The sequence below is a fragment of the Syngnathoides biaculeatus genome, chromosome 6 (assembly GCF_019802595.1).
Source record: "Syngnathoides biaculeatus isolate LvHL_M chromosome 6, ASM1980259v1, whole genome shotgun sequence".
Lineage (NCBI taxonomy): Eukaryota > Metazoa > Chordata > Actinopteri > Syngnathiformes > Syngnathidae > Syngnathoides > Syngnathoides biaculeatus.
In genome coordinates this window covers 1,019,886-1,047,506 of record NC_084645.1, presented here as the reverse complement: position 1 = coordinate 1,047,506, position 27,621 = coordinate 1,019,886, and the positions used below count along the sequence as shown (strand labels likewise).

Below are 27,621 nucleotides of genomic sequence, written 5' to 3'. Positions count from 1 at the left end.
AAACCTTGCTGATTATCATGTGTAAGAAAGATGCACACACACACCTCACAACTAAAAGGATTTGTCTTTATGTAGGTTCTGGTATGATCTTAATACCACCCTCGTGCTGACAGGACCGCTCAGCCCTCCTCTCACTGTCTCATTTATTGGAGTTGGTGATGAAGCTCGACAGAAATAGATTTTTCTTCACTGGATTTACTTCAATAATGTATACCTCTGTGGATTCTATTTATATGATTCCCTGCTGGATTCCTCACGTGGGAGGGAATGAGAGCATTTCTTTCAGAGCAGAGCTCGTGACTTGGTCCTCTAAACTAGTGTCATTTGTTCGGTCTCAACCCCACCAAAAGCATTGGCGTTGTTGTTCTAAGAGGGAAAACAACTTTGCTCCCATTAACTGAACTCGCACCAAAAGTTATTTTTTGTCACAGGAAACTAAAAGTCCCACTCAAGGGATTTTGCCCTTCACTTCGATTTATACACGCCGCAAACAAAGATATGCCCACTCATTCGAGGGTTCTGGTATTTTCCCCCGTGCAGCACTGGCAGGAATATAGCACATCTATTTTCACACAATAAAACTGATATTTATAACTGAGAAGAGGCAATTGCTTTGATTTATTTGCATCTTTTTGTTGTTGCTCTGCCATACTCGTCTCTGTTGGCGGTGTGAGTGTGTGTTTTTCTGTGTCTGTCAACTCAAGCTGTTTTTAGGAAAACCAGACAAAAACGAAAAGAGAGGCTGGATCCAAGCTGCAGCCGTCTCGGGACCGAAGCGGTACCCAGCGATAGCCTGGAGGTACAAAAAGACAGTGTGGGTGGAAAACAACGTTTAAATAACTAAAAATGAAACAAACTGGAGTCTTTACAAAACAAATCTGCGACTGACCTTTTTTCAAGCTAGTGAAAGGCAGTGTGTACTGGCCCACGAATTCATTGGACAAAAATCCGGTCTGGTCGCGGACACTGAAGCGGACGAGGCACAGGTCAGGAATGCTGATGCGGAAGTTCATGTCGGTATCCCAGTACGGATTCAGAGCTGCAAAAGTCACCAGGTTTTTCAATCAATTCTATCGTTAAGAAGTTCGATTCTGTCACTATATGTGAAGGCTGACACGTACTGTGGTTTAGGGGAGTGGTTCCCAACCACGGAGCCCCGGACCGTTACTGGTCCGTAGATCATTTTGTACCAGGCCGCAAAGAATGACTAATAAATGATTACCTTAATTTATCAAGTATAATGTGTCCTGAAGTATAATGCGCACCCCCAAAGTTAACCTAAAAATATCTGTAAAACTCTTCCACCAATGTACAATGCGCACCACCCATTTGTCGCTACCCATATGCTCAGAATATTAGGAATCATCTGTGTTTATATTTTGTTAAGTTTGTACTTCTATTGTTTTTCAAAAAATTGTCTGTACAACAATGATTAATAATAATCTTTGTGCATGTGCTGATGTAGCGGTAATATAATCTCGGGACAGGCCACAGGGCACACTTGTCCTGGTCCCTGTAATTGTCAGAACAGAATCCCTCAACCAACTAAAATAATTGCTCAATGATGGCACAACATCTTATTTTTATATTTTTATCATTGTTTTTTTTCCCCCGGTCTCTTATTTTGAAAGACAACCATTTCCGCGCTCGCCTTGTTTCTGCGCTTGACTCTTTGGCTGGTCTTTCTCTTGCATCGGCAGTTTAAGCTAGCCCTCGTAAAATGAAACAGAAACAGTTCACTGGATCGTTTCTTTGGAAAGGGTGTACAAGACAACATGAGACAAAAGAGAGGTCACAGAGTGCTTGCAAAAAGACAGCTGCATTTCAAAGAAAATATCAAGCTTCCTGTCTGTGTTATGGGTTCATCGCAACAGGTGATTCACAAGCCCCACACCTGCAGCGTCAGGTCACTATCAAAAAGTGAGCTCAAAAGTGAGAGGTGCTTTTGTAAAACTGAGCAAACATTTTAAATGTGTGCACTCTCCCGCTTTTTTTAATGTGCCCATTACACTCGTTTCTACGTAGTTTGAGCTCTCGTTTTGTTAGAGACCTGAAACCCTTACATTTTCAGTAAACTTTTCGGAGAGGTTGCAGTAAAAATAAGAAATGAGAAAAATAAATGAAATAGCAGGGGACATCGAGGCAAGTTACTTGAGGGGATAACTCGTATGGGCTATGCATTATGGGGAGTTCATTTTTTTTTCATGAATTCCGCATTCGATTTTAAGACAGTCATGTGAATTTATTTTTGCTGTGTGTGTGTATGCGTGTATGCCACACCTTGACAGCTAGCCCGTAAAAAATAATGCCTACTCGAAACCGGTCCGGGTGCAAAAAAAGGTTGGGGGACCACTGGTTAAAGGTAAAATGCCAAAATAAAGATCTAAATTCACAATAACGAGTTATTATGTGATAGTATATTTTAGGAATCCTAGTGTATTCCCTTGTGGCTGTGAGAAGTACAGTGGTGCCTTAGTATTTCAAACTATGCATTTTTTTTGGGATATGAGCAGTCTGGCCTGCTTCGACTTGCGAACAATGACTTGAGATACGAGCACTATACAGTGGCAGGTCACTCTGTTCACGACACAACAAGCAGAATTTGGTGGATACAAGTGTGGGGAAAAAAAATTCTTGCTACGGCCGTCTGAATTTTAATTTCAATTAAAGCATATAACAAAGATTTTTTTAAAAGAAAGTTTATTCAAAACAGCCACATTAAGGTCTTTCAGGTTAATGCTAAATAACATTATATTAATTTTGCCCAAGGATGGAACACAAACAGTGCAGCAGCACAAGTAGAAAGTCAGTATTCCAAATCATAATCATATATTACAATCAGTAAACGGTAACGTATATGCATTTATCTGTCTGCTCCGAAACAGAGAACACCAGAAGGAGCAAATTATTTTAGTTGTTTAATTATGTATGTGTGTGTTTTGTTTAAACGCTCTTGAAGGCAGCCCGGTGGAGAGATGACATTTGGGCAATGTCATTTGAGCCTTAGTAATTTTAGTGCAATTCCAAACATAAATAATGTATTATATTTGATTTTCTCCTGATGGCACATTTGGGGGGTAAAAAGTCAAATGTAGAGGAACCTCTAGGTGGCTCTGAAAGCAGATTTTTACATCACATCTAGGCCCCATGAACCCCACATTATGTTCTTAATTGGCACACAAGTGTAAAAAGAAGGTAAAAATAAAACCACATCACTCTCCCTTTGAGAACATGCAACATCACCTTTAGCTCTATATACGGTACTTAAACATAATACATCATTGCATAGTGTACCTCTTTAAACATTCCTTGTTGACAAAGCTCCTTATTTTTTAAAAGTAACTCAGAGTCAAGAAAAAAAAAAACATTAAATTCTCTCACGCATTATGATATGAGACTGGTGGTCCATCTCTTGAAAAAAGTGTTGCCAAAATGTCAAAGCGCTAAATAAAAACCAAAACTCTCCAAGAGTTTGTGCTTCTATGGCCCAAACTGAACTCATGTTATGTTCAGCTTTTGTGCAGCTTTGAAGTCATAATTTTTCTGAAAATGTTAGCATGATTTTGACTTCCACAATCTTCCTTTCCCTTTGCACAGTGAATAGTGCACGTCTGCCTAACAACCTAAGAAGTCCTGAAAGTCCTTTTGAACCTTAGCTCAGGGTCTCCAGTGTGGAAATACCTGTCCAAAAACATGCATGTTCTGTTTATGAAAAACTCTAAACCAGTGGTTCTCAACTGTTGTTACCCTGGGACCCGCATTTTTTTGTAGTTACAAAGTAATGACCCACTTTCATACAAGTCAGGAACATTTGTTTAAAAATAGTATTTCAAAGCATTTACAGTATTGCCTTCCTTTGTTACCGTATATCGGAGTTCGACAATTGCATATTCAGCGATTTGCAATTTTCAAAACATTCATATCACAGATAATCGTGCGATTTGGAGTGTATGCAATAATTGAGTTTGTTGTCAAATATATGATTTCTAGACTAAAACAAAATTGCCAAAAAAAAAATCATTAAAATTCATTAAATCACATATTGGGACTAAAACGTGCGTAGCATACAATACTACTGTGCATTGCTATAACTATGACTTTAAAAGGTGTTCAAGAGTATAATATTATTAGAGTACTGTATATGTTAATATGCACGTGTGGAAGATTATGTCATGCTCCTGGATTCCAGCCAGGGCTGGGCGTGGCCAGCTAATCTGAAGGTGCACACCTGCGCCTCATGACCACTGATTAGACCCAGTACATATAGGACCCAGGGGACGACAGCTCCTCTGCTAGATCGTTGCTCTTCATGCCTCGTTCCCGCACTCCTGCTTTCTCGACTTCTGACCTCCGTGCACCGACCCGCGCCTGTTCATTGACCACCCTCGTAAGCCCATTCGTACTGGTACTACGGATTGTTTGGACTGTCTACCTGATCTCAGACCTCGGACCGAATAAAGGTTACCTCTGTACTGTCTGCTGTCTCTGGAGTCGTGCATTTGGGTCCACCCTTGAGCCCCGCATCGTGACAGAACGATCTAGCCAGAACATGGACCCAGCCGACTCTGAAGCCATTCGCCGTGCGTTGCAAGTGCAGGGCAAATGCCTGGGTGACCAAGAGGCTGGTCTCCAGGGTATGACTCACCAGATCCAGGAGCTCTGCACCCAGCTGGAACCGTGGCTAGCCTCCCAAGCTAGCGCGGCCGCTCCTGTGCCTCTCCGTGCCACCATCACTCCGCTCTCTCGACCAGAGCGGTTCTCAGGCGACTCCGGTAACGTTAAGCCCTTCCTGGCGCAGTGCGATCTCCACTTTGAGCTGCAAGCGTCCGCTTTTCCCACGGACCGCTCCCGGATCGCCTTCGTCATTTCCCACATGACACGGAGGGCAGAGGCATGGGCCACCGCCGAGTGGAGCCGTTAACTCCGAGACCTGCCGCTCATGGGCGAGCTTCGTCTGCGCACTCACCCAGGTGTTCCAGTACGCGGCTCCGGAACGCCAGGCGGCGTCCTCGCTCATGACAATTCGCCAGGGACGTCGCCGCGTGTCCGACTACGCCATTGAGTTCCGGATTCGGGCTGCCGAGAGCCGCTGGAATGAGGAAGACCTCCATGACTCGTTTTACGAGGGACTGTCCCCACAGATCCGTGGCCACCTCGTGGCCATGGATCTTCCGCCTTCGCTTAACTCCCTCATCGCATTGGCCCTCAAGGTGGACCAGCCCCTCACCGTGCAGAGACAGATGGAGGGCCTGAGGGAGGAGGAGAGGGAGAGTCGCAGTCCGGTTGCTTCCGCTTCCCGGCCACCCGTGTTGTCAGCTTCATCGGAACCCATGCAAGTGGAGGGCCTTGGCGGCTCAGCGGAGGAGCGCTTACGTCGGCGACGAGAGGGACGCTGTTTTTACTGCGGGCGTTTGGGACACTTGATCGCCCGCTGCCCGACTCGACCAGGGCACTCTGACATCAGGATCTCTGCTCCGGTGAGTGTGCGGTACACCACGGCGGGGTCAGGGAGGTCCCTTCTTCAACTCACCTTGGGAACGGACTCCCGTTCATGCACTGTGACGGCTTTCATAGATTGTGGGTCGGAAGCTAACCTGATAAATCCCCGCGTGGTCGAGGAGCTGGGGGCAACAACCTTCCCCACGCAACGGTTTCGTCACGCCTATGCCGCCAACGGCAAGTTCCTTTGTCGGGTTACACATCGCACTCAGACGCTACGTATGAACTTACCGGACGCTCACTCGGAGCGTATTAGCTTTCATGTCTTCGACGCACGTAGTAGCGACATCATCTTGGGCAGCCCATGGCTCAAAGAACATAATCCGCACATAGATTGGCGCACGGGTCAGATCAAGACTTGGGGAGAGGACTGTCTCAGTCTCTGTTTCGCTGTCCGGAGAGACAGGGGTATTCAAGTTGCGCCGGTTCGGCTAACAGAACCTAGTACCGTCCTGGACCTGACCGCAGTGCCCTCCTGCTACCATGACCTACGGGAGGTCTTCTCTGAATCTAAAGCAAAGTCTCTGCCGCCACATCGGTCATACGACTGCGCGATTGAACTCCTGCCAGGCGCCTCTCCTCCCAGAGGGAAACTGTTCTCTTTAACAGGACCAGAGCATCAAGCCATGAGGGACTACATCGAGGACTCGCTGGCAGCCGGACTCATTCGCCCCTCATCCTCACCAGCCGGTGCGGGGTTTTTTTTGTCAAGAAGAAGGACTCCACGCTGCGACCCTGCATCGACGACCGAGGACTGAACGACATCACAATCAAGAATAGGTACCCTTTGCCGCTTATCTCTACAGCATTCGAACTCCTCCAGGGAGCCCGGATCTTCACCAAGCTCGACTTGCGCAGCGCTTACCATCTGGTGCGGATTCGGGAAGGGGATGAGTGGAAGACGGCGTTCAACACCCCCACAGGGCACTATGAGTATCTTGTGATGCCCTTTGGACTGACAAACGCTCCGGCCGTCTTTCAGAACTTCATTAACGACGTGCTTCGGGAGTTCCTGAACAGATCTGTCTTTGTTTACCTGGATGACATTCTCATCTTTTCAGCAGACCTAACCTCTCACATTCAACAAGTCAGAGAGGTGCTCCGGCGTCTGCAGCAGCACCAATTATACGTGAATATGGATAAGTGTGAGTTCCATCGGGCATCCGTGTCCTTCCTGGGCTTCGTCCTGGCTGAGGGAGAGATACGGATGGATCCAGGGAAGGTCGACGCGGTGCTGCGGTGGCCTACCCCCACCAACAGGAGGGACGTGCAGAGGTTTTTGGGATTTGCCAATTTCTATAGGAAATTCATAAGGAACTTCAGTTCCGTGGCCGCTCCTCTGCATTCGCTCACCTCGCCACATACCCCCTTTGACTGGTCCGGGACCTGCCAGGAGGCCTTCAGCAGGCTCAAGGCAAGTTTCACTACTGCGCCCGTTCTCATTATTCCGGATCCAGATAACCAGTTTGTGGTGGAGGTGGATGCATCGAATTCAGGAATCGGAGCAGTCTTGTCGCAGAGGAGTCCCAGGGATGGAAGGATCCACCCGTGCGCGTTCCTGTCTAGAAAGTTGACCCCGGCAGAGAGGAACTACGACGTGGGAGATAGGGAACTGCTGGCGGTCAAGAGCGCGTTGGAGGAGTGGCGGCACTGGCTGGAGGGCTCGCAAGTACCGTTCGTTGTCTTCACGGACCATAAGAACCTTGAATACCTGAAGTCTGCGAAGAGGTTGAACGCCCGTCAGGCCAGGTGGGCCCTATTTTTCACCCGCTTCCACTTTAAGGTGTTTTTCCGCCCAGGCTCCAAAAACGGCAAGCCGGATGCACTCTCGCGGATCCACGAGGGAGGGCGCTCGGATTCAGACGCCGCTACTATCCTGCCAGCGGGGTGCTTCATGGCCGGTTTCGAGTCGCGGGTGAAGGAGGCCCTGGGAGAGACACCGCCACCCGCGGATTGTCCGTCGGGCCGCCTTTTCGGCATCCCATCTCTGCGGGGAGACATCATCAACTGGGCCCATACCAACAAGACGGTCTGCCACGCGGGTATGGCGAAGACACGGTCAGTGGTCGAACAAAGGTTCTGGTGGCCTAACCTCAGCAAGGATGTAAGGGAGTTCGTCAACGCCTGCCCGGTGTGTGCTGCCAATAAGACTTCCCGCCTACGGCCTGTGGGTGAGTTGCAACCCCTGTCCATCCCCTTTCGTCCATGGTCACACATCGCGCTGGACTTCGTCACCGGCCTGCCGCCTTCACAAGGGAACACAGTGGTGCTGTCCGTAGTGGACCGGTTTTCCAAGATGGTCCACTTCGTGCCGCTTCCGAAGATCCCGTCGGCCAAGCAGACAGCCCAGTTGGTATTAGACGAGGTCGTCCGTTACCACCGCCTACCCCAGGACATCGTTTCGGACAGGGGTCCGCAATTCAGCGCCCGTTTCTGGAAGGAGTTCTGCAACCTCATCGGCGCTTCAGCAAGTCGGACATCGGGTCATCACCCAGAGTCTAATGGCCAGACTGAGAGGATTAACCAGGAATTAGAGATCGGTCTTCGATGTCTGGCATCCAGGGACCAGAGCACGTGGAGCCAGCACATCAAGTGGGTGGAGTATGCCCACAATTCTCTACCCTCCGCTTCAGCAGGTATGGCTCCACTCCATGTCGTGCATGGCTACCCTCCGTTCCTGTTTCCTCCACTGGTCACAGACTCCGCAGTTCCGTCAGCCCTGGCCGTGGTGCGTCGCTGCAAATGGACCTGGGAAGCAGCTCGGAGGACATTGCTGCGCATGAGCAGCGCCTACAAGGCCGCAGCAGACCGCAAGAGAAGGGCCGCACCAGAGCTCAGAGTGGGACAGCGAGTGTGGCTCTCCACCAAAGATCTCCCGCTGCTGACGGAATCCCGCAAACTTGCTTCCAGGTTCATTGGCCCGTTCCCGGTTTCCAAAGTTATTAACCCGGTCGCCGTCTCGTTGAAACTGCCCAGGTCGATGAGGGTGCACCCTACGTTCCACGTCAGCAGACTTCGCCCGAATCGCACGTCGTCGCTGGCTCCTCCGCTCAAATCCCCCCCGCCCCCCCGCATGGTCGACGGTGGGTTGGTGTATACTGTGCGCCGGTTGCTGTCTTCCCGTCGCAGAGGAAGGGGGGTCCAGTACCTGGTGGACTGGGAGGGATATGGCCCGGAGGAGCGCTCTTGGATCCCCTCCCGCTTCGTCGTGGACCGCTCCCTCATCAGGGACTTTTACGCGGCTCACCCTGATGCTCCTGGGCCGTCCAGAGCCGGCCGTTGAGGGGAGGGGGGGGCACTGTCATGCTCCTGGATTCCAGCCAGGGCTGGGCGTGGCCAGCTAATCTGAAGGTGCACACCTGCGCCTCATGACCACTGATTAGACCCAGTACATATAGGACCCGGGGGACGACAGATACTCTGCTAGATCGTTGCTCTTCATGCCTCGTTCCCGCACTCCTGCTTTCTCGACTTCTGACCTCCGTGCACCGACCCGCGCCTGTTCATTGACCACCCTCGTAAGCCCATTCGTACTGGTACTACGGATTGTTTGGACTGTCTACCTGATCTCAAACCTCGGACCGAATAAAGGTTACCTCTGTACTGTCTGCCTGTCTCTGGAGTCGTGCATTTGGGTCCACCCTTGAGCCCCGCATCGTGACAGATTAATAAGCATCTCAAGAGGTAGTACAGCCTTAGAATATGTAAAAATACTAAAAAAAAAAAATATTATAATAATAATTTCATGTAAAAACTTAGTACGCTTCTGTAATGTACTATAAAAAAATCTGGATGGGAATAAGTAAAATGTTCAACTAGTTGTCTGCGACCAAGGAACATTTTGGGGTCTCGACCAACCAGTTCAGAGTTCCTGCTCTAAAATGCCCATAGATGCGAACGTGTGAGCAAATGTTTTTATTTAGGGGGAGACGTGTGGGGGCTTCATTTATATGTGCCTTGCAAATGGCCAGTGACAAACCTCTTACTCAAAGTCATCTTGGATAGGCTGGAGCTCACCCGTAATCCTAACGAGTACAAGCACTACAAAAAATAGTTGAATGGACTCTAGATCTTGTACTATACAGTATTTAGGTACAGCGAAACTATTAGCACAGATGTTCTCTGAACAAGCCACATTTCTCTTATTGAATGAATCTGAATTTATTAAGGAATGTATTGAGTGTTGAAAATTATGACATGACGATTTGTTGTTTTTCTTTTTTGAACCTTCTACAATTCTGTGATGTTTCGAGCAAGGCTGAAATTAATTCTAAAATTGACACAAGCGTTGAGTGCACAAATAAGACAGAAAGCTCTCAGCTGAATCTTTCAGAGTAGGAGTTGAGTCTTGAAATGAAAGTCAAGGCTGACAAACTGATGAGTCATTAAAGTTACACAAACACATTTTACTGAAGTACTTACAGTTGTTTTTGACTGTGTTTGTGCTTTTTCTGTTGCAGTCCGATCCAATTCCATGGATCTCCACTCTGACAAAAGGATCCAGAGCCTTGCCACTTTTGGGAACCGGTAGGTTGGACCCACTGATCACCTGTTGGCAGGCACATGGAACGTATGATGGGCTGAACTGATGACCTCATTAATCATTCATCTTGGACAATCACCTCAAACCGGCCCTTATTAAAGTCAAACATTGCTATTTTTTGTAATGAGTTGGGTTGAACGTCTGATGTTAAAAACAGGCCATCGTATCAAGTTGCCAGTGTCATCCTAAATGCAGACAAGAAACCTCAAGAAAAGATACTTTACCCAAACACATGAATCATTTACAAGTTTGTATCACTGGCTGTTATTCATGATTCCCACAGCGTTGACTCGTCGACACGCCAAGGTTTCCCCTGAAATGATCAAATAATACCTGGTGGCAATTTGAATAAAGGTGATGCTCTCCCCATTCCTCCCTCATCCTAGCACAGAATAGAGCACATTTATATTTCATCCACGCAGCCGAGAACCGTAACTGTTTGTGCAAGCTTGGCTATAAAAAAAAAAAAAGTAAGATCTCTGGCAAGCTTTTGTCAACATTGAAAGGAATTGCTTAATGTTTGTTTTCAAGAGTGGCAACATAGTGAATGGAAGATAATTGAGGCAAGCTTCTTCTAGTACACACGATCTGGAATGAAAAAAACAGTCACAATAGCCAATACAGTGAAGGAAATTATTATTAGATACCCTGTCGGAAAGGGAGCCACCACATACATTGGGAAAACTTCAGAATCTAACGGTAACTTTGACCTTAGTCACCTACATACTTGGTAACACTGCCCCATCTAAACCACTCAGCGAAGACTTGGAGAAAGTGATGAAACCTCCATATTTGGCATCAAATTGACCTTGCTTGAAAAATGATTAATATCACAGAATGATGGAAAGAACACTAGCACCAAAAGAGTCGTGGCATTTAGCATACAGGAAGAGCTTTTTATTCTCTCAGCTTTTACACGTTGTGTGAAGCTGTTAGAAGATGAGAGAGATTGAAGTCTCCTGTATGTGGGCGCCACGATCATAGATTTCAGTGACCGGAATACTGAAATTTAATCTCGTGATCGCACCACGTGTGATGTCACTCATGTTTGCTACTAGCTGAGTTTGACAGTAAAAAAGCAACTGTCGTTTTCTGACAGCCAATAGTTTCTCTGTTGGCACATAAGACACATAGAGAAAGATTCCTTCTGTGCCATATTTTGCAGTCTCTCTAGCTTTACTTGGATACATTTGATCCCTTTCGTTCCCTCCTCTGGGATCCACATTTTTGGGGGGGTGAAGCTCCTGGTGATCATAACTCCGCGCTCGGTTGTTGTAAACAAACTGCCAGTAAAGCCACTAAACAAAAATCGGCAATACAGACCACCCAAAAAAAAATCTCCCAATAAAAAAATTCTGGTAAACTGTAAATTAATGAGGAAAATTTGCATAGCTGTCGTAGCAGGCTGCCAATTTAAAGGCGCCATATTTGAGATTTTTTTTTTTCAGACACGGAGAGGTCATGGATGGACTTGATGGACTTCCTTGAAGACAGTGCTCAAAAACATACTGCTAGGAAAACTTGAAAAAAAACTGCAGGGGGAGATGAAGTTTCAAGTTTCCAAGTGCCTTAAAAAACAGCAAGGGGCTCACTCGCATATGCTCCTGCTGTTGTGTTTTTGTGCTGGTCTTGCCAACAAAAACATTTCCTTTTTTTTTTGTTGGGACTGCCAGGACCATTGGGTATTGGGATAGTTTAACAGCAGTTTGGACCAGGTTTTGAACCACTGACTACTCTGCCAACTGCACCCCAGCCACCCGGTAGAACCAGCATGCTGCTGTTGACTTGATGGTAGCTCGTGCCAGTGTTATGCCAATCATGGTAGAATGCTCATCCAAAAAAGTATATGCTGGTAATCCTCCTGAGCACCATGCTGGTCTATGCTGTTTCTTTTTTTTTTTTTTTAATCCGAGAATCCTGTGATGGTGGGCCAAAATTGCTTCTAAGATGTGTTCAAACCTGGTGACCAACTACAAGAAACGTACTTGTTTTGAAGGCTGGCTCCATCAAGTACTCACTTATCTTTTTTCTTGGGGATTATATTCTCATTTCACTCAAAAGTGTTCAAAGATGCTGTATAAAGGTTTGACTGATTGAAATTAGCAGGGGATAAAATAATGACATCCTCCAATTTAGCCTACCCTAACAATGGTCTTCGACCTCTCTGTATGCCTTTATGTTCCGCTTTTTAATTAGTTTTTTTGTTGAAGTATTTCATGTTTCAAAGAATCATAGCAATATATTCTTGCAGTAATGATTTAATTGAGTAAAAAGACATATATTTTTTTTAGGAATTTTAGGCATCCATATTAGTATTGATTTCACAGACAAAGGTGTCTATGTGTGTTTATGTGTGCCTGTGTTTGTGTTCATTTGCATGCAGGCATGTTGGTGTGTATTGGAATGCTATTACAATTAAAATTACACCAGCAGTGCTGGGGATCTGCATAAATAATTTGTACAAACGCTGGTGACTGTGTGCAATCATGTCAAAGAAATTGAGTCAAAATGGAGCGGAACCGTTGGAAACGCTGTTCATTCAGTCTTTGTAGAACCTCAGTAGACCTTTGTAGCGGTCTGTTGAGACAAAGACGGAGCTAAGCTGAAAGACGAAGCTCTCAATTTACCGGACGATCACTTATGGTCACGAGCTTTGGGCGTCACTGAAAGAACAAGCACATGAATGGGGAGAGAGATAGATAGTTTGCTGCGATTACAGTTTGTACTTTTCACCACAGACTGTTGAGTTTGCTACATTGAAAGGTAATGTAATGAAAGGTAGTGTGCTCGTCAACGAAATTACCAAAACTCAGTCTGGCCTGTCTCCGTGCAGATTTATGCCGTCCAGATCAGGAAAATGGACCCATTAGTGGCAAGGTAACTATTACAAATTATTCATGCTTAAGTATACATGGATTTTAGGTTCACTGAATACTGCTGTGTACTTCACATTGTCCATCAGTGTAAATGTGAGTGTGAATAGGTACTGGTGGCGACCAGTTCAGGGCATGCCCTGCTTCTTGCACAAATTCACCTAAGGTTATCTGCGATCCTAATTAGGACAAGCAGAAAATGGATGCATAGATGCATCGCAAAGACCTTCAGCCTACCCATTGAATGGACCTGGGTGAAGGAAGTTCTCGTAATTGCCCTTAAATCTACTGTACCGTCGTCCTCCATCCAATAAACACTCACTCGACAATGAGCCAAATTAAAATAGACACGCACAACCCACACTAAAATTATTCTCTAACCCATTTAGAAAAGCTCAGTCGAATGTTAAAAGTGTTGCAAAATAGTAATACCTTGAGCAGCAAGTGTGTTGGTTGAACACTGCGTTGACTGCAGCTTGGATCAAAGCTCCTGTCACTGGACATGAGCACGGCAGGTTTAAGGACGTAACCGCAGCCCCCGTTGTCTTGGAAACGGCCATCATTCAGGTCCATAGGCAACCCCAGGGACTGGAAATTGAGCGCTACTGCAAAGTACAAGGCAGTGGAAAGATAATTAAAATAACAGCCCAAAAAAAGTAGCATCAAGCCTTGCTGTATGGCTTAATTTTTTTTAAATGCTCTTCCAGGAGGGTGCTAGGTGATTTAACAACTTGTAACAATTCTGCATGTTGCATCAGTGAGGCATTCAAGAACATCCAGTATGCAAGGAGTGCAATTTACTCCCCACTGTCTGCTCCATGCCTTTGAGTGAACAAGCATTGCAGATGAAATCGAAGTAACAGATGTAATCTTTTGGGGGAACTTTCTGTCACGTCATAATCATTACTGTCAGTTGTAAGCATCCGTCCGTCTGCATCACTTAAAAGAATATTCTGCTCATTTAACTATGATTGATCAATTCCAGCTTGTCTGGCACTGCGGCCTCGATCTGCATAGCAAAATGTCACCATCTGCACAGTTGGCCCCAGCAGTCTGCAAGATTTCAAGTCAGGCTCACTTTGTGGCAGATGAAGACAGGCCAAGCGGTAGACAGAACTCCAGACAGAAGACATAACAACACTACTGCCTGCATCAAGTCTGTGACTTTTTGCCAGTGTGCAATAAGGCACTGCCGGGATCCAAAAAAAGTGAGAGAAACACAAAAGAAGCAGTGGCAAATCAATTTCAGCAATGGTTTTGCAGGGTTTCAGGGAAAACACAGATTAGGTGGCCAGGCTAGGGACCGGAAGGAAATGTTCCTTTCCCCCCAGTTAATTAAAACAATTTCCTTCTGATGTTGAACAAAGCCATTCCCCAAAGACAAGATTTATTTTTCTCCACCTGCAATAAGAGGCTCTCTCAACTTACACCTTATATTTATGAACCATTTAAAATGGAATCCAGTCACTTTTTCAGGTTCCTGAAAGCACTTTGTTGCTTTCCAATAAAAAACATGTTCTTATTATTTGAAACAAATGAAAGATAAGGATTTTGTGGTTAAAAAAAAGGAACCGTTTTTAGGTCCAGTCATGCCTTGAGATGCAAGTGACACCAGTAACAAGTTATTCAAGATAGGTGGTTGTTTGGCTAGTGATTTTACATTGGCCGAGCAAAAATGTGTACCATGAGCCCTGCATGATGGCAGTAAATACACCTCAACTCACCAGCATCCCCACAAGTTTGGCACATACCAACTATTCTTCAAAAAAGACGCTTCAAACTGTTTAATGCCACTCCCAGTTTAATGTCAAACCAAATACAAAATGAAGAGAGTTACAGAGTTTGTAGTCAAAGCAAACACAACTTTGCATTATCTTAACTTAATGCTAACGCACAAAGAAAAACGGTGTAGTCGGGCTAACAAATATCATCGATAGTCATGGTGTTGTAATCCTTTCAGCGATTTGAACACAAATAGAGAATCAATACATGTAGACAGACAAGACAACAAAACTTAGAGGTATACATTTTTTTTATATTTACCAAAACATGTTACACCAGTTTAGAGTCACTGACAAGTAAGTAATTGTAAGTCTTCTATGTTTGTGTCTTCATGACTGTATTGTACTGACCTCCCCTGTCTGATTCACATAGACCAGAACAAGTCACAATTCCATGAAGCTAAAGTGTTTAATCTTTTACACTCCATTTAATTTTGTTACAAGTAGAGCTACAAGTTAATGGTTACTTTGAATTGACCTGCGAATGTGCCAGAAAAATACTATTTTTCGGATTCCAGTCAAAACTGACGACTGAATAACAGTACCAGCTGCAAAGCCGCCGCAAATTCGCATAACTTCCTTTGTTTCGAATGACTTCGCATGTGCACACCAAGTCTTGCAGCGGATCGTGACTCACGGATCCAGGTAGCCATCTCCGCTGAGGTGATCGTTTCCATGGAACGACGTGTCCTAAGGCAAAGCCCGAGGAGCTGCACAGATGTCCATGGTAGACTGAGACCGCCGTAGAATGAATTGGATAAGGTTATGCAATATTCATCCACCCACGTCGGGGCGGGTGATTGATGAGAGCTAGCAGCTACAGAAGATGTTCCCAAGCAGCCGTTACGCATTATGGAACACTTAGGCCAGAGCAAAACAGACGATGCATTTTAAACTCAAAAGAAGCGTTTCAGCAAGCTTTGTCAAAACACGGCAGCCCCCCCCCAAAAAAAAAATATATATATATAAAGCTATAGTTTTTAAATAATATTTTTTTTTCTTTTGATCAATGAGATGTGTTACAAAGAGTAAATGATTGGATTGGGATTCGCTCAGAACTCGTGACTGTCATTGTGAATAGTGAATGGGGATTTTGAGTGCACGTCTCAGTCCTTTAGGATGTTATGTTATGATGTTATTATGTTTTGAAATTCAGTATTGTTGTGTGCTATTTTCACACACACACATTTTTGGGGGTGGTTCAGAGGAGGTTGTAACGTTATCGTTCATTTTGTTGGGAGTGACTTGAGATACGGGTGTTTTGAGTTATGAGCGTGGTCACAGAACCAGTAAAGCTTATACCTCGAGGCACCACTTTAAATGTTTTTCATCAAACACCAACAACGATGTCACAAATTGCACATTTGTTTCTTTCACCCACCGAGCTGCGAGCCAACGTTCCAGAATTCTTGAGGGTTGTAATTGGACGAGGATGTCCTGGAGCCCGCTGGATAAATCCTGCTCAAGAACCTCTGGTTGTGCAGAACAAAGTCTTTACCTGAACACAAAACATGCTCCACATTCAATAAGGTGAAAAAATGTGACTATAATGCAGACACACATACAAATGTCCTACAGAGTCTCGAATTTACTTTTGCTGTAGTGGCTGAATACAACAAAAATGAAAAATAAATGAACTGAAAATAATTGTTATAATTCATTGTAGATGCTAACTAGTAAGACTCCAGATTAAGCTCTAGTGCTCTAGGTTCTCTGCAGATCCATTTTATTTTTACGTTTCTTTGCAATAGGGTGCATTTAGTTGTAATATTGGTGATTAAGCAAATATGGCATAAAGGGTGGGAGGAGCTGCAACTTAGTGAGCTAATACCTTTTCTTATAATGTGTAAACTGTAAATTATTAAACTGTATATAAGAGGCTAATTACATCCTTATTATTTATTCACAAACAATTTGAAAACCACAATAAAAGCAGTGTTGTAACAATAATGTAATTCCACTATTATAATGCTTGCTCTAATCATCTTTAATAGTAGCCCCGTATAGCTTTATTGCTCTGTACACAACCTTGAAGGGTTGTGACTTTGTCGAAAACCAGGTCAAATATAACATTGTGGACAGAAAAAAAAAATTTAACCCATTTTGCTGTAACTCAACAATTGGATGTTTGTGATCCCAAGGTAGACCATGTAGAGTATAGATTTGACCATGAATGATGCAGTCTGCGTATTTGCTCCATGCAATTTCTCGTCTTGTTACAAGAACTAAACTAAAAAGATAACTCTTGCCGTTTGTTTCCCAGTGTTGATTACACCAAGTAGTAATGATGCATTAACGGGTAATTCATTTCTTTAGCATTTTGGGTTCAAGACTTTTTTTTTTTTTGTCTCACAATGCTACCACATATGTGGAGGAGCCACAAACCTGTCGGTGATACTGCAAATTTACTTAACATTTCACATACTCGCCGTGAAAAGACTTGTCATTAACTGTGCAGAAGACATAAGTCACAATTACGGCTATTTGAATGGCACTTTATAAAATGTTGCCCTACTTTTAGTCTACCATGTCAATGACTAGCCGAACTTTTGCTATTTGTCACCCGAAACAACTCTCAGTAATAATTGTCGTTTTCAATTAGCTCTTTGGAGGATTATGACCAAAGATAAACGGCATAGCAGATGAAAAAGGGCCCTGCAGGGACTTCTGTTTAAGATCAGTGCAGTTATAAATCATCCAAATCTGCTCTCACCCAAATGACACGTCCGAATCAAACTTCCTTTTCCTTTTGAGTGAGTGTACCTGAAACTTTGGCCAGCTTGCGAGCTTTTTTCTCCGCCATGGATGTGTTCTCACAGGAGTTCTGGTTGTCTTTGGAGTGTCCAAAGCTGATGAACTTGACAGACACGGTGTATATGACGAGGTCAGACAGAGTCTCTGCCACCACCACCCTCTTCTTCTACTCATTGGATTCAGGTGGATGAGAGACAAGAGAGCAGTCACATCTTTGCAACGAGTGTAAATAGCATATACTGCGTTATGGCGCCTCATTTGTCTATATGGTGTCTTGGCTTGTTAATGTTGACTTCAAACCGGTTCAATGGCCCTGACTCACTTTCTTCTTTGAGCCTGCCTTTCTGGGGGACCAGAACTTTGATTTGCTCTGTTGATCCTCCTCTTCTTCCTCCTCCTCCTCTTCCTCCTCCTCCTCTGCCTCATCTGCACTGTCGCCTGCCTCTGTCCCTGCTGCTCCTTCTATCCTTGCACGAGGCTTTAGCTTTTTATTCTTGATGAGGATCTTATACTTTAGGTCCTGCGTGACCATTTACACACAAACTCATGTAGTACAATGTCACTTTACATATTCCTACACGAAACAGTGCCATGAAAAATATTTGCCCCCTCTCAAATGTATTTATATTCATTATTTTTGTGTATGTTTCCCATTGCAGTTAAGATGTTCCAACAAAAAAGTAAAAATCAGACAATTCGATACCAAGTACACATACAGTACAAATCCCAATGAAATTATCTAAAAATATAAACAAATACGATAATTAGCAAATCCTTGTCAACCTATCGTCAGTTGAATACACTTCAAAGACAAGATGTTTATTTATTTACAAATATTCACTCATTTTGAATTAAATGCATGCAAAATGTGCCCAAAATATGGGACATATGCACACTGTTTAAGTATGTAAAAAAGATATGTATATATTTTGGAAAATTCTGATGAAAGTGAACAATATTGCCTGGCACAGCTTATTAAAGAGTCTTTTTTTTTTTTTTTTTACTTCCATTTGATTCTATTTCCACGCAAATTATGTGAAATTAAATAAATAAATCCTCAAAATTGTTTAGATTGTGGGCTCTGAATCTGTAATCTATGAACGTTTAACCATTTGTATGGAATTATTATTATTAAGAAAATACCTTTTTCCATGATGTTGAATTATTTTTTGGGGGGGAGTGTCCAATTATTTATAGAATGCGTGTGTGTGTGTATAATTTTGAATTAATGACTGCAGCACACACACAAAACTAATCCATCCAAGAAACGATCCAAAACTTACTTAAAAATAGGAGACTGGCCTTATGAGAAGTGTTTTGCATTTTGAATTAAACCATAAAAATACTATAAATTTTCAAAGAAATTCAAATTCATTGCGATACATCTGTTTGGTACATTGAACTTCACACTTGTATACAGTATTTCATGGAGTTAGAAGCCCTTGAAATTTGGATTCTTTCTGCATTATCTCACACATTACCAAACAGACATGAAAATATTTACTTTGCAAGCCCACACATTGCAAAGAGTGAGTCTGAAAATTGCAAGTATGTAGTAAAAAGTGGTTACTAGATGTGATTCTGCATCCAAGAGAACTGTGTAGTCCCACTTGAGTAAGGTGCAAATGAAGCCCCTCCCCCTGTATTACTCAGGTGACATGAGACTGTTTCACCAACCTGTAAATATCATATTCTCTCGGTAAAGGCACAATTAACACTAATTCAGCCAGAGGCAAGATTATTGGATGGCAAGTACTGACAATAGAAATGAAAAAATAGTAGTGTACTACTGTTTAATGGACAAGTCATTGTATCCCTAAAGGTATGCTGATAAAGTGTCTGTTAAAAAGTGTTTGTCAGATTGACCATACTATGTTTGGGTTGCATGTTTTAACCAAGTTTCATGGGGGGAGGGGAGGAGTAAAATGTAAAATTATTTGAATTTTTTTACTGAGAATAACATACCTTCAACGATTGCGATATATGATTTCTTACTCTTAGTGTTCAAATGTAGCAAATGAGGGATCTTGAATTCAATCAAAAAGGCCTCAAAGTGGTCCTAAACCTTGCTTCTTACTTTCTTAAACTTGCACGTACTCTGGGCTCCCCACATCTAGTATTAATGATTTAGCAGCATGGTGTAAATCTGTGAAGTCTGCTAACTTGTGTGCTTAAAAGTTGCTTGTTTCACCATCCAAACAATAAAATTGCCAATTATTGCATTTATTTCCAAAGGGAAAATTTAGCCGAGCATCACAAATTTTGTATGCAAGGCTCTGGCTCGCCTTCTTTTGCCTGTGTTCCTCCACAAGTTAACATTATGTATACAAACTCCCCAGAAACCTAATATTTACTCCAACTAATGCAATAATTATGGTGCGTTCTCTAGCACTCAGTGGGAGTGTTGGCGTGTTGAGTAGTCTGGTCGAGTTTGGTCACTGTGGACACATTATGGGATGTTCGTAGCAGTAGTAAAATCAAAGAGGTGTTACTCACTATGCACTTGTTTCCCCTCCTTGCTTTATGTAACCCTGCTGCAACCCCTACCCCATAGGTGTCAAACTCAAGGCCTAGGGGCCAGATCCGGCTTCTATGTGGCCCGCAAATGCAAATCATGTGTGTCAAATTCCATGATTCTCGTCAAAATGTGTACCAAAATGTCAAATTGTCATATCATGAATGATAGCAATGAGATATTGCAAGCATTTTTTGTGCTGCTAAACATCAACAATAGTAGAAAAACCCATTATCCTTGATTTCAAAACTAGTTCATAAATATCATGGGTAAATATGATGAGCCGAGAAATGTTTATGGATTCAGTTATAACGGACCTCAGAGGGAAACCCTAACTACAATGTGGCCAATGACAAACATGAGATAGACACCCCTGGCCTACCCCAAGACATGGTCATGGCCCCTACCCCGCTGTGAAGTCATCAAGGCTGCCACCAGGTTTGTATAGGTGTCGAGTATGTGTTTAAATACTGTGTAGCAACAGAAACCCACTTGGTTTTGTTCATTTTTAAGTGAAACACAATGATAGCAGTAAAGGGTCAAAATGGCTCAAAACAGGACCAAAGCACCCATTGGGCACTATCGGTCCACTGGCATTACTGTCTGATTACTGATTTTTTTCAGGTCTGAAACAGCACTAGGAAAAACTTTAAACTCAGCTTTCAGAATTGAGGCTATAAGACATGTCTTTATGACACTTTGAGACTCAAGGTCTCATTCAATGAAAATACTTTCTTGCAATAAATTTCAAATTAGGAACACAAAGAGCTCCCAGATGAGAAAGCCGACAAAAAGCATCCACTCTAGTAGAAAAGCCCTTCATCCAACTCATCATATTGTCTACAGGCTGCGGTGAGTGTACACACATCTATCAGTCTGCTGTTCAGTAATTGGCTGATGCAATGCTTTGAAGGAGTCTGAATAAGGTCAAGTAGTTCGAAACACTAACAACTGGTATAGATTTAGATATATTTTAAATGGGACTATAATTGTTATAGAACAAGTTTGCAACTCACATTGTTCTGAATACCATTAATCAAATCTTAACTGGTTAGACAAATGTCCAAATTACATTAAGACACCTGTTGGTATAACTTATAACCATAGTCTTACATTTGGACTTGGGATGTCTCCTGTGGTTGGATGATCCAAGCGCACATCAAGCAGCTTATCCCCAAGTATGGAGGTGAGGTAGAGGGCCATGACTTCCTGCTGCTCTTTGGAACAATGGTTCTCTAGTGACAGGATTACTGGGTAAACAGACACCTGTCAGGAAACAATCAGCAAATGGAACCGAATTGACAAATGACACTCAAAGACAAGCAGATCTCGTTGAGATGTTTTCAAAATGGAGCTAATGGTGCTCAATTAGGGGGAAGGCGATGGGGGATATTTGGGACACATAAGGAGTTGTACTGTTCTAAAATTGAACTTACTGAGTGTTACCTCAAAAGCATGCTGTTCCACAGTTGTGATGACATCCTTGAAGAGAATCTTTGTGGTCAGCGTGTAGCCATGGTAGACGATGGGCTCCATGCCTGGGCCATCCCAGCAGTCTATCTCCAGACAACGGCAGCCTTTCCTCAGAGCGCTATGAATAATAACCTTTCTTAATGCAACTAGTGTATTGATTCACCTCTCAATTATTCTTCCAGGAGTGGATAGATTCAGCCCTGCAAGGCAGGTTGGCAGAAACACAAAAGTACACCTTCTCCTGTCACCAGCACCCATCTCTAATCAATTCCATCTTCTTGACAGGAACTACACCTTTTCCTCCACTTGACTCAGTACTCAAGCATCTTTGTGAAATAACAAGAATGTAAAGGGTAAGCCCTGGTTCCAGAAGTGAGGTTCAGTAAAGTTTACATTTTTGATGATGTGACCCGAAATGTTCACGGTTTAACATCTTTTTGTTGTATATCAGTCTGTACCCAAGCCAATAATGGAGACTGGGGCAAACAGTGAGGTAATAAACTAAAAGTCAATATTAGCTATCCCATAATTCCAAGGATGCATCTTTGAGAGAACCCCGGTGACAACGCCCTCGGAGGCACTCCTGAAAGCCACACGCACACACATAAATGCATTTTCTGAGCCGCTTAAGAGTATCATAGCTGTCTCCGGGCAGGAGGCGGGGTACACCCTGAACTGGTTGCCAACCAGTCGCAGGCCACATAGGGACAAACAACAGTCACACTCACAATCACACCTAGGGACAACTTAGAGTTTCCAATTAATGCATATTTTTGGGATGTGGGCTGAAACCAGAGTGTCCAGAGGAAACCCAGGCAGGCACGGGGAGAACTTGCAAACTCCACACAGGTAGGGCAAGGATACCAAACGTGGTTCTCAGAACTGTGAGACCACCATGCCGTCCATGTTAAAATCAATGCTATTTAATTTCTTTTGTAAGTTTATCTAAATTGCAAATGAAGGGCAGTGCAAAATTGTCTTAAATGTATGATGGGCTTACCAAACATAGGCATCCAGGTGGCTTTTGCCTACTAGTTGGTCTCCTGTCAAGTAGGTGTTGTGCGATGAAGAGATGAAGTAGTTGGTGAGCGGCTGGTCCATGTCTTGGTAAACAGACGTGTGGGTCTGCTCGAAGACACAGCAGTCTTTGGACTCCATGTAGCGGAGGAAACCCCCAAATGTCATACATTGACTTTCTATTGCTGCAAGAGCATAACCAAGCAATGTCACAATTAGAATTGCATTCATCCAGCCATTTTTCATGCCGCTTATCATTTTGGGGGTCATGCAGAGCTGTGACCTTTTCCAGCTGACTTTGGCCAAAAGGCAGTTTACACCCTGAACTGGTCACCAGTCAATTGCAGCAAGCCACACTGCTTACGTGCTGTAGAAGTCTACAGGTCCAGTTCACTATTAGTGACCCCAATTACAACCACATTTCCACAATTCTATGCACATTAGTCTTTAAAGATATGTAAATGAGGCAAGTATATGACTCGTCCTGTTGGCTGCACTGGTAGTTCAGTAGTGGAGCATCCTGCTACCTCTCATGCATATGTTGCAGGTTCAACTGCCGATTATTGACCCAATACCCCTCCACACCTATTTCCAAGACTGGATAAAAATTGTGTGAACCAAATCATGCAAGTGATCTTTGGTAGGGACATCTGATGGAACAAGCTGCACTTATTTTTCACTTTGAGGCCGAATTCTACTCTTACAGTGGCAGCATTTCCTGACTTTGTAGGTCAGAATGCATCCGTAACCTATACATTAACAGTCATAATTATAGTAAATGTTTTTATAATTGTTTGTGCTGATTAGTAATTTTATAATGTGCAATGTTCATAATGTTGAAATGTCATAAACTAGCAGTCTTTTACTTTTTATTGACTTGCATGACGTCTGTGTATTTATTAAAACATTACTTTGAAAAAATAAGATGAGCTCCTTAACAGATTGCATTTGATGTGCGACGTTCCACCGTATCTTCCAAGTGCTTATACCTGATGAGATTGTGCAAGTGCACCAAATATTGAGATCATTGAAGTGACGAGACATTGCAGTTTACAGCAAATCACATCAAAGCTTCCCAAAGTTTTTTTTTTTTCCTGTCAGAGCACAGCGTTCTCCCCACCGGCAGCCTGACGCGTCACAGCACTCGTCTCTCTCACCTGCCTCTTCGATTTCATATCTTTCGATCAAACTCTCAGCCGTGCCCTCGTCGGCGGTGACCTCCAGCTGCTCCTTGTGGAGGAACCTGAGAAGGGAGCAGGCAGGTAACGTGGTCTGGCCCGAGGCATATATGTTGAAGAGGTTCTGGATCTCTCCTCTCCTGGTGGATGGGGTCTTGCTTCTTTTCATCTTGCTCTGCAAACCACCATTCAAATCCCCATCTGATCCTTTTCTACTGCTAATATATAATTATATAAACTCAAAAAGATCATCATTTTTAGTTGACGTGCTGATTATAATTATCCACCAAATAATTTTTTTCAAACAACATGTGTGATCAACAGCTTGCTAAAAATATGCAGTTTTGGGAGAATTACCCTGTCCTTAGCTAACCTAAATGGAACAGTTTTACCAGATTATGCGCCTGTTCATTTAGATTGCTTGTTGTAGTGTCACTTATTTGTTCCAAAAAAATCTTACAGAAAACTGCAAAATAAATATTGAAATAGTCAAAGCAAGGAATAACAAATCCCCAAACAATTGATACACTTCTAAGTAGCTGAATCTAAACATGCGGCTCATTTATAAGTGAATGTCAATGAGTGTGCTGTTTTATTTATCACACATTTATTACTATTTTGAGATTGTAAATCTAAAACTCTTCTGATTTGGTCATTTATTCATTCTTGTAATAGTTTGACTTTTCACTTGCCATGAAGCATTGACACCGTCTCACTTGCAGCAATCCACAGGTTGCTTATTTCCAACAAATGCAAAGGGGATGTCAGTGACCCCTGTGCTTGTCATTCGTGTCATTCGCTCAGACATCTGCGTGTGTGTGTGTGTGTGTGTGTGCGCGCTGCCCTAGCTTTGTGCATCTCACGCTCCCAATCTTTCATCTTGGGTTCTACAGCCTCTCACAGTCGTGGCACTAGTTCAAACTAAAACTAAAAACGGGTACCCAGCAGCAGAGAGGACTCTCGGTGGATCTGGGGCCCCGTGCAGGATTATGTTCATTAAAACTCGGGCATCTGTGCCTGCGGGGCACTTGAAGGAATCATATCAACAAATCCTCTGCTTTCTGTCATTTGACAATCTGTAGAGTCACGTGAAATGTTGCATGGTGAATATAATTGCTTGGTTGGCCTTAAGCTGTTGGACAGACATTCATTTTCATGTCACTCACACATTGATGCTGTTTATTATTATTGATTACTACCCAATGAAAAACTCAAAACAAATTTGCAATTTGCTGTACAAGCCACAGCATTTCAAAAAGAAAAAGTAAGGCTTGATGGAAAATATGCTTCAAGTGTTTCTCATACCTGTGGCAGTCCCTTGACTTGACAGAACAAGCACAGACGTTATTGACATCTTCGTTCCTTCACACTCTGTGAAAACTAAGTTGGATGAAAATAACCATGTGCATCATTATTTTGGCTTGGCAAAGCCAAGATAGAGTACAACACACTTTTTTTTTTCCTTACGAGTGCTTACATACCTCTTTCAGCATGCCAAGGGAGACTTGCTCAGCTCTGCTCTATTCAGTATCTCCATTACCTTGTCTAGTTGTTTCTTGTTTTTTAAACAAAAAACAAACAAAAAAAATACCCGCAGGACATCTGGCTCTATACTATGACATCATCTTTCAAGATTTGTTGAAATCCTCTTGTTGACATCATGATAAAGTTGTTGACATCGTAACAAAGAATTTTTCACTAATTCCTGTGAAAAGACCCCCCCAAAAGTGACAGGATTTCAATGAGCGATGAGATTAAATATTTCACACATTTACACATGCATGACATGCAAACCGGACTTTTGGATAACAGCACTGAAGGAAGCAAACAGTGGCGTCATCGATTGTACTCGGGGAGTCACTTGCTGCATGGCAAATTACGGCAATTTAGGACATTTACTCTCCTATTCTGTTGAGACCACCTGTTTAATTCAATGCTTAGTTACCTCTAGGAAACATATGAGTGTCCGTAGGGCAATACTATACTTTAATGCAAACTAAGCAGATATGTTGAAAAGGAAAGAGGAGGAGGAATATGCAGTATTTTGGAAACTTGAGTGCTAGTGGATCTTTTCCACAAATCATGGGCAACATTTCAAACTCGGAGCCTCTCCAAACGGCGGTTACGCTTCTGTGCATTGATCCTCTCTATCTCTGGAGAAGACACCTTTCAAGATTTGGTGCCTCCTTCTGGTCTCAGTCATTGTTTTCTGTCAAGAAATGTACAGGACGTTTTCCAATCTGTAGGGTACATTTCAGGGGTCACAATTAAATACAGCTGAAGTCTGAATCAACGGTTGCAGAGTTTGGATTTAACTTTGGATTGCTCTCGACTCTTCTTTCAAAGTAGTTTTATAAAGTCCTTCTTATGATGGATAGTAATGTGTGGTTGTTATAAATTACAGGTTGTTTTCATTTTCTGACAGTCTTTCCACTTCATTTCTGATCCTACGGTGAGTTACCTTTGTGAGCTGACTTTCTGTTAAAGGTAGTGCTTATGTTTCAATTGTGACTTGATCTTGGGTGACACTTCTTGAGATTACTGTCTCTCTTCAGCCCAAACCACAAATAAAGCCCTGCATAATATTAGCAGTCTCTTTTGCCTGTGGAGTTTGCGATTAAGGACATTTTTATATGTGGAATTGAATTATTTTTACTTTTGAAGAGGTTAGCCTGAAATAAAACATTCTGTTTTTGATTGATTTTCTTGTCGTATATAGTGCATTGATTCAAACATTTCAATTAATTACTCTATCTCTTGTCTGTTCTCCAGAAGTCAGATTTTTCTTCAAGAAACTTTATCAGATGTTGCTGACTACAGTTACTACAGTTTGAATATAATATTATTTCCCTAACTGACATGATATAGTATTGATACAACATCCAGTATTGATTATCTCACTGTTCATCTCTCATGCTGATGAGATTATCTTTTTAATGTGATATGATTCTCAATACTTTTGTCAATGCTATGCATCTAAACCACCAATGAAAACATGCTGTTATTTAAGTTTTTCAACAGCTGGGCAGTTACTTTGTATTAGTGAAGGAAATGTAAACAGCCTTGGAAAATAAAATCAAAGCTTTCAACAGATGACTGACAGATCTAACATAGTTTCACAGCGCAGTCATCCAAGGGTTAATGGAGGCAGGTCATTGGATGAGTAAAATCTCAAGACATTCTTTTCAAAAGATCAGCTCTGTTTGCATTCAAAACATTTGACGTTGACGTGGTTTGTAAAGAATACTCACTAATGGTCGAGTGGCATGTCCGCCAGACTGCAGTGTGGGCACTGTGGGTTCCGTTCCCGCTAAGTGAAGGACCATGTGAATTTCTTTCTCTGTGTGTACTGTGTAACTGGCGACCAGTCAATTGTGTATTCCACCAAAGCTTTTATTAATTATTTATTCTAATTCAAACACTGTAAATTAAACTGTTAGTCGGAATCCAAAAGATAAACAGTTAAAATATTTCTGCAGCTATTTGCTTGACTTCAAACAAAAACAATTTAGCCGTGTAACTTGCATGAATCCCGATACAAAATAAATTAAATTTATCTTTTTCCTTGGCCTTTACACTCAAAAAGTGCCGCGGGGCTATACTATATGATATCACCTTGAAATCTTTAAGACATCTTTGCCATCACATCACCTTAAAAATATTCATAGCACAAAAGGATTTCCCATTTCTTAAATTGCACAGCTTATAAGTAATGCTCTGTTTCTGAGGACCATTGTTCACAGTGCATTGTTACAGGTATCAAACATTTGTCATGAATACATTATTAAAGGTTCAAAACAAGTTGATTTTATGCATTATAGTAGGTGTAAAAATCATCGCAGTGGTCTGACTTTTTCGACAGGTTCGTACAGAACACCAGTTGGTGGTTACCATAGTGACAACTATTCTTCTACTGAAGCTGTTTGAAAGAGCAGTACATGTTAAATGTTAAACGACCAAATTAACAACATTCTCACCTCACTGGACA

At 42.9% G+C, this 27,621-nt stretch overlaps 1 protein-coding gene across 2 annotated transcripts; it reads right to left on the bottom strand.

The window, feature by feature from the left end:
* Positions 1-656: 656 nt before the first annotated feature.
* LOC133502468 (1-phosphatidylinositol 4,5-bisphosphate phosphodiesterase zeta-1-like) lies at positions 657-25,317 on the bottom strand. Of its 2 annotated transcripts, none has more exons than XM_061823284.1 (13): positions 25,115-25,317; positions 24,939-25,013; positions 23,613-23,808; positions 22,439-22,640; positions 21,412-21,556; positions 21,079-21,231; positions 17,773-17,970; positions 17,460-17,616; positions 16,078-16,194; positions 13,348-13,520; positions 9,922-10,048; positions 890-1,039; positions 657-793 (listed from the first exon to the last, which is right to left on the bottom strand). In XM_061823284.1, exons 3-13 carry the CDS (start codon positions 23,800-23,802, stop codon positions 711-713), a joined length of 1,695 nt encoding a protein of 564 aa, XP_061679268.1. In that variant the 5' UTR covers positions 23,803-23,808; positions 24,939-25,013; positions 25,115-25,317; the 3' UTR covers positions 657-710. The 2 variants fall into 2 exon arrangements, with proteins under 2 accessions (XP_061679268.1, XP_061679269.1); XM_061823285.1 differs by having other exon boundaries at positions 23,613-23,698.
* Between the last annotated feature and the right edge of the window lie 2,304 nt (positions 25,318-27,621).